Source organism: Eutrema salsugineum, unplaced genomic scaffold (genome assembly GCF_000478725.1).
Source record: "Eutrema salsugineum unplaced genomic scaffold, Eutsalg1_0 scaffold_8, whole genome shotgun sequence".
Lineage (NCBI taxonomy): Eukaryota > Viridiplantae > Streptophyta > Magnoliopsida > Brassicales > Brassicaceae > Eutrema > Eutrema salsugineum.
Genome location: NW_006256414.1, coordinates 3,889,070 through 3,902,783, shown reverse-complemented (window position 1 = coordinate 3,902,783; position 13,714 = coordinate 3,889,070). Strand labels below are relative to the sequence as shown.

Genomic DNA, 13,714 nt, shown 5'->3' with positions numbered 1-13,714 from the left:
TATGAATTAAAGCTAGTGGTTCATTAATGTGTGTTAGGTGCAGAGTTAGTGTTTAGGTTATGGTAGAGACTGCCTTTCGTTTCAGAAATCATATCAAGTAATGGTAGTTTAAGTTTTATGGTTGAACATTTAATGCACTCTTATTGATGGAAAGAAAACTAAACAGTTGACCTATTATAAAACCGTAAAACTCTTAACAGTCTTAAAAACTTAAAACACTCAAAACACTCAAAACACTTAACACGTTACAATCTTCTTAAACCTAACTCTCGAACCATATGGACTCTCCAAACCCATATGGTAATTCTCAAGGTTTTGTAAACCTCTTGAATAGTCAAGAGGACTATCCTTTCTCCTTTTCACTGCCAATAGATGTAGGATCACCACAAGTGCCCAGGTTTAGTCACGCCGAGGAGCCAACAGTTGTAGCTGCAGACCGCAAAGTCACACCGAGGAGGCAATGGACACCAGCAGAGGACCTTGTCCTCATCTCTGCTTGGTTGAACACCAGCAAGGACCCAATCGTGGGTAATGACCAGAAAGCTGGTGCCTTCTGGTCACGCATCAAGGCCACATTCAACTCGAGCCCGAAACTGAAAGAGTATCCAGATAGAGAGGGGACCCATTGCAAGCAGAGGTGGAGCCGGATGAACGACCAAGTGTGTAAGTTCGTTGGCTGCTATGGCACTGCGGTTAAAGAGCAATCATCCGGCCAAAACGACAACGACGTGATGAAAGCTGCACACCAGATCTTCCTCAACGATCACGGCTTCAAGTTTCAACTGGAGCATGCCTGGAGGGAACTTCGACATGATCAAAAGTGGACTTTGGCGACCACGATAAGAGATGCTGAAAGGGTTAAGCGTAGGAAGTGTGATGAAGGTGCGGTTCATTCACCGCAGACAGAGACTGGTGGAGAGGACACATCAGCTCGGCCTCCAGGAGTAAAAGCTGCAAAAGCAGCTAAGGGCAAGAAAAAATCACCTTCAGCATCCGATCAAGAAGAAGCGAGAGCCTATGCGGACATGAGGAGTATGTGGGATATAAAACAAGTGGACCTGGATAGGAAAGACAAGATCTCAAAACAAAACTTGCTCGAAAAACTACTAGCTCGACCAGGGCCACTTTCTGAGAACGAAATTGTGCTCAAAGACAACTTAATTGCTGCCCTTTTGTCATAAGTTTTTTTTTTAGTGTTTGGTGTCTAAGTGAACGAACTTGCTTTTTGCAGTTGTTTTTAAGTGTTTGTTGAACATGCTTTGAAGTTTATTTAATGAAGTTTATTTAAAGAAGTATGTTTGGTGAACTTGTTTAGTACTTGCCTATATTGCATTCTGATGGGCATTGTATTCTATTTATGTGTATTGGCTATCTTGGTAATGAACTCTTTCTTTTGCAGATTTTAGACGTAATGGAGAAATGGCTGACAAGGAATGAGGGGCCATGTCTTTGCTTTCCCGTGAAATGCTATACCACATGTTATATATCGCTTTAGCAGAGATGATTTGCCATCTCGTTGAACGCTTTTTAAACCATAGACTTTGAAGTTTCTTTGTAAACCACTCATTTGTAATCTCTTTGTAAACTATCTGCCTATATAATACAATCAATACCAAGTTTATTTCCACATATCGTTCTCTGTATTGTGCTTCTCCTCTGTCTTTTATTTGCACTTTTCAGCAACCACATCTCCACCTCCTTTCCAATTTTACATATTGAGAACACAATTCCTTCTTCATATCCTTTTTGTTTTCATATCACAAACACATCTCCATCTTCATATCCTTCCTCTTTTCTTCTAATCACACAAATGGCCTCTTCATCAAACGATTTTTACAATAATGATCTTGATGAAACTTTGGATGAAAATTTTGATGAAATCTTTGATCAACACTTTGACAATGCTTTGAATTCTTTCATAGAACGTCGTCTAAACCTGAAACTGAAGAAGAAGAAAAGAGCATATATTGAAAGACAACGTGAGGAAGGCCACATTCGTTTATGGAATGATTATTTAAGCGAAGATGCTACATACCCTCACAATTTATTCCGCCGCCGTTTTAGAATGAACAAAACATTGTTCATTCGTATTGTTGATCGACTCTCACAAGAAGTGCCTTTTTTCAACAAAGGAGAGATGGGCTACAAAAATGTACAGCCGCAATTCATATGATGGCTTACGGTAGTGCAATGGATGCATGTGACAAGTACCTCTGGTTAGGTGAAAGTACAGCCATTTCTTGCTTGGAAAATTTCACCGAAGCAATAATCTCTTTGTTCGGGGATGAATACTTACGAAGACCAACACGAGAAGATCTTCAACGGCTGCTTGAAAATGGAGAGTCTCATGGATTTCCCGGTATGATTGGCAGCATTGATTGCATGCATTGGGAGTGGAAAAATTGCACTACTGCTTGGAAAGGGCAATACACACGGGGTGCAGGAAAACCGACAATTGTCTTAGAAGGCTGTGGCATCATACGATCTTTGGTTTTGGCATGCCTTTTTTGGACCTCCAGGTACTTTAAACGATATCAATATCTTAGATCGCTCTCCTGTTTTTGATGACATCTTACATGGTAAAGCTCCGAAAGTAAGGTACTCTGTCAACGGTCACAACTATCGTCTACCATATTACCTGACGGATGGTATATATCCAAAATGGGCAACATTTGTCAAGTCTATTCCTCTTCCCCAAAGTGAAAAAGATACATTATTTGCTCAATGCCAAGAATCTGTACGGAAAGATGTCGAAAGAGCTTTCGGAGTCTTCCAAGCCCGATTTGCTATTGTCAAAAATCTCACCTTAATGTGGGATAAAGAGAAGATAGGGAAGATTATGAGAACATGTATCATATTACACAATATGATAGTCGAAGACGAACGACCTACCAACACTCAACTTAATATATCTGAATTCGTACAAGGTGAAAGAAGCATAACTTCATATGTTGATATGAGTTACTCAACAGAACGGCATCGAATTTGATCGGTAATCGGATTCGAGTTCGAGATACCGAAATTCACGATCAATTAAAGGAAGATTTAGTAGAACATATTTGGCATAAATTTGGAGGAACCACTCTTTGAAATTAAGTTTGTATGTTTTTTAAATCTTAAAAAGTTGTATTTCAATAAATCATGTATTCCTATATTAATCACATTTTATGTCATGTATTTATGTAATTTTATTTTCGTATTTATAAAAATATTAAAAAAATAAACGAAATATTAATATTTTAATTAAAACAATCCTTAAATTGGGAATCAAGGTTGGAGGGGTACAAAACATGGAGTCCTTCCCAACTAAAAAATAAATGTGAAATGAAATTAAAAAATAATAAGAAACCCAAAATGGATATTAGCATTAGTGATGCTCTAATACATTTACTTTTTATTATACCTTGTTGTAATATATATGGATAAAAGAATTCCAAAGTGTATGTGACTGTGTTATTCACAAATTGCGGAAGATTAAAAAATTATTCACGAACAAACCTTCTTTCTTCAAAGAGTGGACAAGACAAAAGCAAAACCACAATGGAATAAAAAGTGGTTCTGCTCAAAAAAAAAAAACCACCATTTAATTACTCTCTCCCCCTCTCTCTCTTCGCCGGCTTCTGGAAATCCAAGTTCGCATCTCGCTGACACTCTCTACGAATTACGCCTCTTAATCTTCAGCTCTATTTCTAATTACGATCTCTCGGAGTTCACAGCGTGTTTCTTCACGATTTCATCATCTATTTGCAGCGCCAATCTTTGGGGTTTAGGGTTTTGTAATCGAGTCCATTTTTAGCTCCGTAGAGGCATAAGCATCTTCCTTTTGGCATAATCCGAGGTGGGTTTCTTTTGGGTCTAATCAATTTTCCTTCTTTTGGCTTTGCTTCCCTTGTGATTCCGAATTGCTAAAACCCTAAATTGAACATGTTTCTCGGCGAGCTTCGTAGCTCAAAATTACTCACCGTAGATGATTCCAATGGATAATTACTGCGTACCGAGCACTAGCACGACTGGTTTAGTATTCCCGGCGAATTCGAGCATGGCTGCTTCTTCGGGATTCCACCTTACTGTAAATTCTCCGGCTGGACTCAAACATGAAGCTGCTTTGGCTGTTGACTGGTCTGTTGAGGAACAGTATATATTGGAGAAAGGCCTTGCAAAGTAAGTGTTTTTATCTTTGTTTTTTTTTGGCTCTCTGCGAAGTTTTGTTACTTCGTTAGCTAGTATACACCGTTAAAGTAGAGAATTATTATATCTTTTGAGAAGTAGTGAACACATTAGATATTTTACTTAGGGTTTAAGGATGTAGATGTAAAAGAAAAGGATGTGCCTTTGCGTCTCATAGATAATGTAATAGCACGTATAGTTATCTCGAATCATAAGCCGAGTCATGTTCTTATAGATATAACAGTTTTGTACCTTTAGATTTCTAGGAAAGCTGGCTGAGATTTTCTATCTCTCCTACTTGAATGGTAGTTTCTACCTCTAATTGTTTTTTGCTGTATCTAGGTCGTTCTTTTGTTTCTAGTGCATGAAACTTTCATTGCCTTTTGTAGATTTAAAAATGAACCACAAGTCACGAAGTATGTAAAGATCGCATCAACTCTACCAGATAAAAGTGTACGGGATGTAGCAATGAGGTGTAAATGGATGACGGTAAGCTTCTAACTTCTTGAGTTCTTCAAACTGTTCTTTTGCTTGTGAGTTGAACGAAAAATATAATAAAGTAGTAATACGGTGTGTGGCTGTCATAAAATATTGGTGCAAGAGATATTTCTATTACTATTAAAGTATATGCAAAGTATTAGGGAACCAACATGGTGATGCTACTTTGTGTATATGCTTTGTTAAAGATAAAGTCCTATAGGAAAAGTTCTTTTATATTTTTTTTGGCTATAAGGTAGTCTTAAAGTTTTATTGCTCTATTCATCAAAAGACACCGTACGATATCATAAAGGTTATGTAAAGTATTGTTAAGAGTGTGCAAGGAGAGAAATAACAAGTATGCTGACGACAGATCGGGCTTTCTGTTAGCTCTGGAGTCACGTTGGAACTTGATTTGACCTTAAGCCGATAAGCTTGATTTTATTTCTGTAGTTACCCTGAGACTATTATCGCTTTATGGGTGATGTCAGATAATCCCTGGTCTTTTTGAACTTTCTAAAATTGATTTTGACATGTAACCTTTAATGGAGAATAATATTTCATATGGCCGACTTGGGAGTTATGAAGAAATGATTAAACATTGTTTGTATTTTCTGCAGTATGGCTATTGTTAGATTCACATAATAAAGTGGGAAAACTAAGTTAACAAATTATAGTGCCAAATATTACCTTATCGTCTTTTCCTTACTGTCTCTACCCTTTCATATTTCTTCTATGAAGTTGGGCTGAAGAAAAATGGATAGATATCTTATGACTTGAGTTGTACAACCTGACATATGACTCGTTCCAACATAAGCCCTTTTAATGTTTATAATAACTGCTACTTTGCTATTGTTTTATATTTTTTAACTACTCAAATCCATTATCTTTAAGCTTGTCTTGGCTAAGAATGGCATCCTTTTTTACAGCAAAAACGAAGAAAAGGGGAAGAACATAGTGCCGGGACCAAGGTTAGCTACAGAAAGGTATGTTTGCTTAATTGAACCCATGGTTATATCTTCTTCTGTAACTTTGTTAACAAATGAGGGTAGATGGCCTAGATTGTATATTGCTTTAGAAGAGGTTATTGGCCGCAATTGGATTTTTCTTTAAACAGCAAACTTGTTCTCCTTGAGAAACCTAACATACAACTAAATGATTTCTTCTTGATTAAGGTGGTGGATTTACCACCAAAGCTGAATATGTTCTCCACCATGCCACAACAAAATGCTACATATGTCATGAACCATATGTGCCAGAGTGCACGCATGCCTTTTGAAGGTTAGTACTATTTGGATCACAGCATTGTCGGCATCATTTTCTTCTTCTCTTCTCACCTGACACCTTTTTATGTTTCGTATATATCCCAAACTCTCATGTTCTTAGGTTTAAGTGATGCAGTTATGGAGCTTCTACGGCAGAACGCTCAAGCTTTCAGTCAAATTTCTTCAAACCTTTCTGCGTGCAAGGTATTTGATTTGTATTATTGTCTTTGCAATCGTAAGTGGGTGAATCTGAGCCAAATGCTTTGGTAGAAAGAGATTGGCATGAGTAGGAAACTTACTGTTTTGTTGGGGTACATCTCGTATTCCTTTTTAGCGGAATTCCCATCCTGACATCCTATTTTCTGCATACAGCCACAGGATAACATCAGTCTGTTTTATCTGGCAAGAAATAACATCAGTTCCATCTTGAATGAGTATGTGGATCTATTAGCACGATGAATCACCAATGATGCATTTCCTCTGTCGTCTTTCTCTTTCTCTTTTATAAAAAAGCTTGATTTGCTGAACTCTTACTTCTCATTGCTGCAGCATGAAGGAGATGCCTGGTATCATCAGCCGGATGCCACCTCTGCCCGTTTCAATTAACAATGATCTTGCTAGCAGGTTAATGACGAGTACACCACAGGTAAGCAATTTTGCTTTTTCCCTGAACATGGTTTGGATAAGAACCTTATATAGGTATGATGTTCCTGATTATTATAGGGATTTAAAAACCTCAGATGTTTCCTCTACCAAATCTGCCTTTGTTACATGAAAATATCTCATCGCTTAAAAAAAAAAAGAATTCTAATATGTTATGGGATTGTGATCTTGTACAATGAACATTTGCTGAATTATGGAGAACCTTACTGTATCGTTTGGTTCACTTCATATTTGATGTTAAAATAGAATGTTTTAATTGTCTCTCAGCCGAGATCTTATATCATTCCTTCGAGTATCCATCTGAAGCAGGAGCCAAAAAACTGATGGGGACAAAACTGGATTTTGACCAATGCTAAAGGAAATAGCACAAGAAACCGATAAATGGCAGTTGTTCGATGTGACCTGGACTGAAAGACGATTGGTTTATCGACTGCAAAAACACACTAGATTGAACAAGATGGAGATCTTGTGGAACCCTTTGTGCTGTCGGCTAATATGGCGTGGAAGGGTTATTAACACTTAACCGCAGGCTAGCCAAAAACCCTTTTTCAAACCCTTTCATGTCTCGAAAACTGATTACTTTATCGGTGCGAAAATGCTTTGGTGGTCAATCCAAGATATGAATTTGTTGCACAGATCCGTGGTAGACTTGGTTGTATAGATTAGCTGTTTCTGTAAGGTATTAGATGAAGAGTTATTTAAGTTTGTATTAAGAACACATCTTTGTAACGTTTGCTCTTCATAATTATGCTCAGAACATTGAGGCAAAAATTCATATGTTTTGAAACTAGTGTTCGTTATGCTCAGATATTTTCAATGCTTACTTTATTCTTGAAGGCAGTTAGTTATTACTGATACACATAGATTATCCTTGAAGGCATTTTACACTTATATTCAGGTCTCCGTGGGAATGAATCAAAATCTCAAAGACATACGTTACAATCAATGTCATGCAACCAAAACCAGAGAAACTCTCAGTCTGATTTTAAGCGGTTTTCCATGAAGACAACGGTGGAGTGTCGGAGTTCTTGTAGGTGGGCACCATGGCCATGTATCTTTCTCCTTTCACAGACTCTGGTTGGCTAATGGCCTCCAGCTCAGCCATCTCTTCTGGAGTGAGTTTCACTGATAAAGCTCCAATGTTCTGGTTAAAGTTTTCGATCCTGGTGGTTCCTGGGATGGGGCAAACATCATCTCCCTGGTGGTGAACCCATGCGAGTGCTAGCTGTGCGGGAGTGCATCCTTTCTTCTCAGACATTGCACAAACCTTCTCGTAAAGAATCTTGTTGTGGTCTAAGTTTTCTTGTTGGAACCTTGGTAGTCTCTGCAATACAAGACAGAATTGAGCAAATACACAGTCACATTCTCAGGTTACTTACAAGGCTCATCAATCAAACAAGTCCTACAACAAAACGTTTGTTCTTGCCTTTCTGAAGTCATTATTGTTAAGATTCTCAACAAGCTTGGGTCCAGATGCGAAGAAACCTTTTCCTAGAGGACTGTAGGCAACAATCCCGATCCCAAGTTCCCTGAAGAAAGGAAAAAGTGAACATGATTGATGAAATATTGCAACAAAGAAAGAAAGGATGAAATCTAGATACCTGCAGGTCGGGACGATATCGTCTTCCACGTCTCTCGCCCACAAGGACCACTCTAGCTGCACAGCAGTTATTGGGTGAACAGCATGCGCTCTTCTGATAGTTGAAGCAGAGGCTTCAGACAAACCAATGTACTTTATTTTACCCTCTTCAACTAGCTTCTTGAGTTCTCCCATCTTAAAGACAAAATGTTAAAGTTCAGCAAAAAGGTGAGGAAAGAGTCATCAAGTGTTGGAAAACTAATTAGAGCTCAGAACCAACAATAATTGATTGATGAAGAAAGACTCAAACTCACTAAGTCAAAGAACACTACACCAGAAAAGAGTGTTCCAAGGGTAAAAACATATAGTCCCAACATAGCCCAAGGCAAAAATGAACACTATATAACATCAATGTCATTTGATAGTCCGAATGCTTACAGTGATTTCGATAGGGACACAAGTATCAATCCGATGCTGGTAATAAAGATCAATGCATTCCACATCTAGACGCTTTAAACTAGCTTCACAAGATGCTCTCACATACGCAGGATCTCCTTTTATCTCCAACTTCACGTCTGTATAAATGATTCCGAATTTGGACGCAAGTTCCACTTTCTCCCTCATCCCGTTCTTGAGAGCCTGCCAGATCATTTCAAAACTTCAAGAATCAAATCTTTTCTTCTACAAATATGAAACTCAGATAAAACAAGATCAAACCGAACCTTTCCGACGAGCAACTCGTTTGTGTGAGGGCCGTACATGTCGGAGGTGTCAAGGAAAGTAATGCCGGAGTCAATGGCGTGGTGGAGAAGAGCGATGGCTTCAGTTTCCGGCTTCGGAACACCGTAGAAGGCGGAGAGGCTCATGCAACCAAGACCTTGCGCCGATACTTCAAGGCCTTGGCTTCCCAGCTTCATCCTCTTCAATCCGCAAGAGTCCGCCATTGATTTAGCTCACACCTCTTTCTTTCTCTGTTTCTCTCTCTCTGTGTGACTCTTGTAGAGTTTTGAATTGAGTGGAGAGGAGTGTGAAGGTAAATGATAAGGGAAAGAAAAATAGAGCCGTACAACATCAACATCAAACGAAAATGCAAAAAAAAAAAAAAAAAAAAACCAATTTAATTTGTCAATCTTTCTCTTTTAGAGTTCTTGAATTTAGTTCTGGATATTTTTACTACTTTTACTAAACTTATCAAGGTATTTTACTAAACTTATTAAGGTATTTTACTTTACACAAAAAAATAGAAACATCTTTGAATTAATATGCTTCCAAAACAAAAAATCTTTGAATTAAAATGATATACACGGGTGTACTAGTATATAACATTGTAAATAACCTCTTTTTTTTTTTTTTTTTGGAGAAAGAACATTGTGAATAACTTGATCTTAAGAAAGCTTGATCATCATAAAATTCAGACATTTCAAAGTTTTATAAAGTCTGCTAAAACTTAGTGAACACTTGAATCATATGCATAATTTATACTTGAATGCATATAGACCCTGTGAGATTATTGAAGCCCCTTATGCATAGCATAGCATTGGTCTAACTCTCGAAGATGCAAAACAAACAACCTCAACATATTATTACCTCGTATTGGGCTGGCGGACATATAAGCTACACCACTTCATTGCCATGTAAGTAAAACTCTCAACTGGTTTTAAGCGGCTTTCCAGGAAGACAACGGTGGAGTGTCAGAGTTCCTGAAGGTGGGCACATTGGCCATGCATCTTTCTCCTCTCACAGACTCTGATTGGCCAATGACGTCGAGCTCAGCCATCTCTTCTGGAGTGAGTTTCACTGATTAAGCTCCAATGTTCTGATTGAGGTTTTCGATCTTGGTGGTTCCAGGGATGGGGCAAACATCATCTCCCTGGTGGTGAACCCATGTGAGGGATAGTTGTGCAGGAGTGCATCCTTTCTTCTCCAACATCGCACAAACCTTCTCGTAAAGAATCTTGTTGTGGACTAAGTTTTCCTGTTGGAATCTTGGTAAAGTCTGCACTAAGAAACAGAAGAGCAAATGACAGTTGGTTGATTGATTAATTACCTAAAGTATATCTAAGGTTCATCAATCAAACAAGGCTTACAAAGCATATGTACTAGCCTTTCTGTAGTCATTATTGTCTAGATTTTCAAGAAGCTTGGGTCCAGATGCGAAGAAACCTCTTCCTAGAGGACTATAGGCAACAATCCCAATCCCAAGTTCCCTGAAAAAGGAAAGAGAAGACATTACATGATTTGATTCTTAAAGAGAAAGAGTGTTGAACTCTGTTGGATATTCTCTATGAACAAACTTCAAGACAGTAAATAAACCAGTAGAGAAATCAGCATTTGCCTTCAACTTCTAAGTTTTATTCTCAAAGAAAGAAAGAGGAGACGTTACATTTGATGGATAGTGCACCAAGAAAAGAGGATGAGATCTGGATACCTGCAGGTCGGGATGATTTCTTCTTCCACGTCTCTCGTCCACAAGGACCACTCTAGCTGCACAGCAGTTACTGGGTGAACCGCATGGGCTCTTCTGATAGTTGAGGCAGAGGCTTCAGATAAACCGATGTACTTTATTTTTCTTTCTTCAACCAGCTTCTTCAGCTCTCCCATCTTGGAATAACAGAAAAAAATGAAATTGTTAAGTTCATCAAAATGCTTTCTAAAGGTCAGGAATGTCACAAACAAATTATTTGAGCTCAGAAGCAACCCTAAATGATAGATGAGGAAAGATGAGAAGGCCGTAAATTTCTCTCAGTCAAAGATCATTTCACCAGATATTAGTTCTTAACGAATAAGCTAGCAATATGTTAAAACTCAATTACCAAAACCGTCTTCTTATCAATCAAGATTACAATCAAGAACCCTAACTATATTGGAGATTATTGCAGAGATCTCCCAACTCTCCCATAGCCAAAAGGCTCCCAACTAACAAATGGTCAAGGAAACCAATCTATTTCCCTTTCACTCTATAGTAATTCACAATATCAGAAAGAGAGACACAAGCAGAAAAACATTTGTCCCCAAATCTATTTTCTTTGACAATATTGGTTCCAACATATCCCAAGCCAAAGAAGTGATGCTCACTGAACTATAACTTCCGTTTTCATTTAGAAAAACTGAAAAACCATCGCATGAAGTAGCATTGGGAAAGAAGGTCTTTACAGTGATTTCGATAGGAACACGAGTATCTATACGATGCTGATAATAGAGATCAATACAGGCAACATCTAGACGCTTTAAACTAGCCTCACAAGCAGCTCTAACATACGCAGGATCTCCCTTGATCTCTCTCTTTCCTTCTGCACCATAAATGATTCCGAATTTGGTCGCAAGCTCCACTTTCTCCCTCATCCCGTTCTTCAGGGCCTGATAAAATTCAAAATTTGCAACAATGGAATCCTTTCTACAGATACAATGATCAAAGAATCGAGGAGGGAAATCAGAAATCCCCAGCTATAAAGTGGTTATTTCATCTTTGTTGCCCAAGTCAAAAATCTGGGAAAATCTGTCGAACAATCAAACAAAACATGATCTAACAAAACATGATCGGGAATTTCAAAAACCGAACCTTGCTGAGAGGCAACTCGTTGGTCTCAGGACCGTAGCTGTCGGAGGTATCAAGGAAAGTGACGCCGGATTCGATTGCGTGGTGGAGAAGAACGATGGGATCAGTTTTCGGCTCCGGAACACTGAAGAAGGCGGAGAGGCTCATGCAACCAAGACCCTGCGCCGATACTTCAAAGCCTTGGCTTCCCAGTTTCATCCTCCTCACTCCACAGTCCGCCATGGATGAGTGGAAGTGGTTTGTTGCAGTTCGATTGGTGAGTGGCGATGATGAACAAGAAAGGTGACACCTTTTTTTTAGAGCGAGAGGCTACATAATTTAGGAAAAAATAGGCTTAGAAGCCATAATCTAATAATTAATAAAATCCTTGCTTCTTCCTTACTTGTTTCTTTAATTATAGTAATACTAGGGTTAAACCTAATCAAATCTAATGACTCATGAATATCCGTTTAACCTATTGATATTTTTATTTATCTCAAATAATTAAATAATTATATTAATATTTTATTATCAAACGAACAAAAATATGTGTTCTTCTTCTCTTCGACGATCTTATAGCTTTTTCCAAAATCTTGCTGAATCTTCTTTCTTTGATTTATGGAGATCAATCCTTCGCCGCCGCTCCCTCCATCTCCGAAACAATGGTTCTCAAGAACGCAGATCTTCCAGATCTGTTGCGTCTCGGCTTCTGATTAGTTGCAGTTTGATTTCTCTCCGCCTCCCATCGATCACGATCTCCTTGTAAGATTTCTTCTTTGTGGCTCCTGAAATAACAACAATTTCCCCAGTATAAAACAGTATTGGAAGTCATTGCTGAAAGGATTTTTGAGAAATGGATTTCTGATTTTTGTTTTTGTTTATGGGACTCGTGAATGTGAAGGACAATTAGTGTTTCTGGAGGAAAAGTTTCAGAAGATAGTGTTATAAAGAGACTTAACATGGCTGAGATCAGGAAGAATAAAAGGGAGGAAAATTTGCGGAAGAAGAGACGCAAGGGGCTCTCGGTCGCAGCACAATCAGGACAAGATCTTTCTTCAGTGAAGCGTCTTCATTTGGTCGTCCTCTGTTTTGTGCTTGGTCTGATGTTTCAGAATCGTTAATGGTGGTAAGTTGATATAATCTTGATGCCATATTCAAGTTCATGCAACTTTCTCTGCTACCGCAAAGGTTACATGTCTGTCATGAATAAACACATTCACTTAGAATTTTTCACTGATAGTGGTTCAGATTATGGAACTCAGAGCAGCCATAATAGAATTTTAATGATTCAAATGCGCTAAACCATATTCGAACCAGTGTTTCAGTTTATATTTTACGTGTTTTTGATAAAGGTTTGTTTCAGATTTGTAAATGCAGGTCTCCACATTGAGATACATACCCTTTAAACCAACAGTTCTCACTTATTGGCTTATGAATGGTGCAGCGATCAATATCAGCAATATATCGACTGGGAAATGCTTAGCTAAGATAACACCAAACAGTGGACCTCCAAAAGAAGATGAGAGTAGTCGCACTTGTTTAGGGAAGAACTCAAAGCAAAGAAGAAACGCTGTTGCTGAAGCTTTATTCTAGGACGTATACACAAGAAACAGGTTCATGTGTGGTCTAATTGATTTCACATCACATCATCAGCGTTAGCCATTATGAATTTTTGGCTGTATTTGAGATGTTATCTTGAATAGTTTGATAATGTTAACAATTTTATGATGAAAAAAAAATATGATTTTGCATAACTTGTATTATGAAAACGTTGTAAATACATTACAATAGTCAAAAAAATCTTATGAACAACTACAACATAATTATTTGTATCAAGGTACAACTACAAAAACGCTAAAATCGCAAAAGGACAACTATTAAGAATTTTGGACAACTGGACACTTAAGTACAATTGGACAACTATGTACCTAAGTGTCCAGTTGTCCAAAATTCTTCATAGTTATCCTTTGGAGACAAAAAAAATATGTGCGCAGTCAAAATAACATGTGCGTCGTAAGTCGTCAATTT

General features: G+C 38.1%; 4 protein-coding genes across 11 annotated transcripts; 2 read left to right on the top strand and 2 right to left on the bottom strand.

Moving 5' to 3' along the window:
- The first annotated feature begins 278 nt into the window (after positions 1-278).
- On the top strand, positions 279-1,181 carry LOC112087848 (glutathione S-transferase T3-like). Its single transcript, XM_024157900.1, has one exon. It carries the CDS (start codon positions 279-281, stop codon positions 1,179-1,181), a length of 903 nt encoding a protein of 300 aa, XP_024013668.1.
- A 2,335-nt stretch (positions 1,182-3,516) lies between these two features.
- On the top strand, positions 3,517-7,359 carry LOC18010035. 5 transcript variants are annotated; one of them, XM_006392069.2, is made up of 9 exons: positions 3,517-3,838; positions 3,948-4,161; positions 4,557-4,656; positions 5,574-5,630; positions 5,820-5,925; positions 6,046-6,113; positions 6,282-6,343; positions 6,459-6,555; positions 6,840-7,359. In XM_006392069.2, the coding sequence occupies exons 2-9, from the start codon at positions 3,968-3,970 to the stop codon at positions 6,894-6,896; spliced, it is 741 nt and encodes a 246-aa protein (XP_006392131.1). In that variant the 5' UTR covers positions 3,517-3,838; positions 3,948-3,967; the 3' UTR covers positions 6,897-7,359. The 5 variants fall into 5 exon arrangements, with proteins under 5 accessions (XP_006392131.1, XP_024005465.1, XP_024005458.1 ...); XM_024149697.1 differs by having other exon boundaries at positions 6,031-6,113; positions 6,882-7,359; XM_024149690.1 differs by having other exon boundaries at positions 6,031-6,113.
- A 61-nt stretch (positions 7,360-7,420) lies between these two features.
- On the bottom strand, positions 7,421-10,054 carry LOC18009900 (probable aldo-keto reductase 3). 2 transcript variants are annotated; one of them, XM_024149667.1, is made up of 6 exons: positions 9,739-10,054; positions 8,874-9,146; positions 8,590-8,790; positions 8,174-8,346; positions 7,999-8,101; positions 7,421-7,896 (listed from the first exon to the last, which is right to left on the bottom strand). In XM_024149667.1, exons 2-6 carry the CDS (start codon positions 9,093-9,095, stop codon positions 7,558-7,560), a joined length of 1,038 nt encoding a protein of 345 aa, XP_024005435.1. In that variant the 5' UTR covers positions 9,096-9,146; positions 9,739-10,054; the 3' UTR covers positions 7,421-7,557. The 2 variants fall into 2 exon arrangements, with proteins under 2 accessions (XP_024005435.1, XP_006392133.1); XM_006392071.2 differs by having other exon boundaries at positions 8,874-9,136; positions 9,739-9,863.
- On the bottom strand, positions 9,739-12,030 carry LOC18009740 (probable aldo-keto reductase 5). 3 transcript variants are annotated; one of them, XM_024149679.1, is made up of 5 exons: positions 11,711-12,030; positions 11,305-11,508; positions 10,580-10,752; positions 10,256-10,358; positions 9,739-10,147 (listed from the first exon to the last, which is right to left on the bottom strand). In XM_024149679.1, the coding sequence occupies exons 1-5, from the start codon at positions 11,927-11,929 to the stop codon at positions 9,953-9,955; spliced, it is 894 nt and encodes a 297-aa protein (XP_024005447.1). In that variant the 5' UTR covers positions 11,930-12,030; the 3' UTR covers positions 9,739-9,952. The 3 variants fall into 3 exon arrangements, with proteins under 3 accessions (XP_024005447.1, XP_024005451.1, XP_024005455.1); XM_024149683.1 differs by having other exon boundaries at positions 9,990-10,152; positions 10,239-10,358; XM_024149687.1 differs by having other exon boundaries at positions 9,990-10,147; positions 10,239-10,358.
- Positions 12,031-13,714: the final 1,684 nt, after the last annotated feature.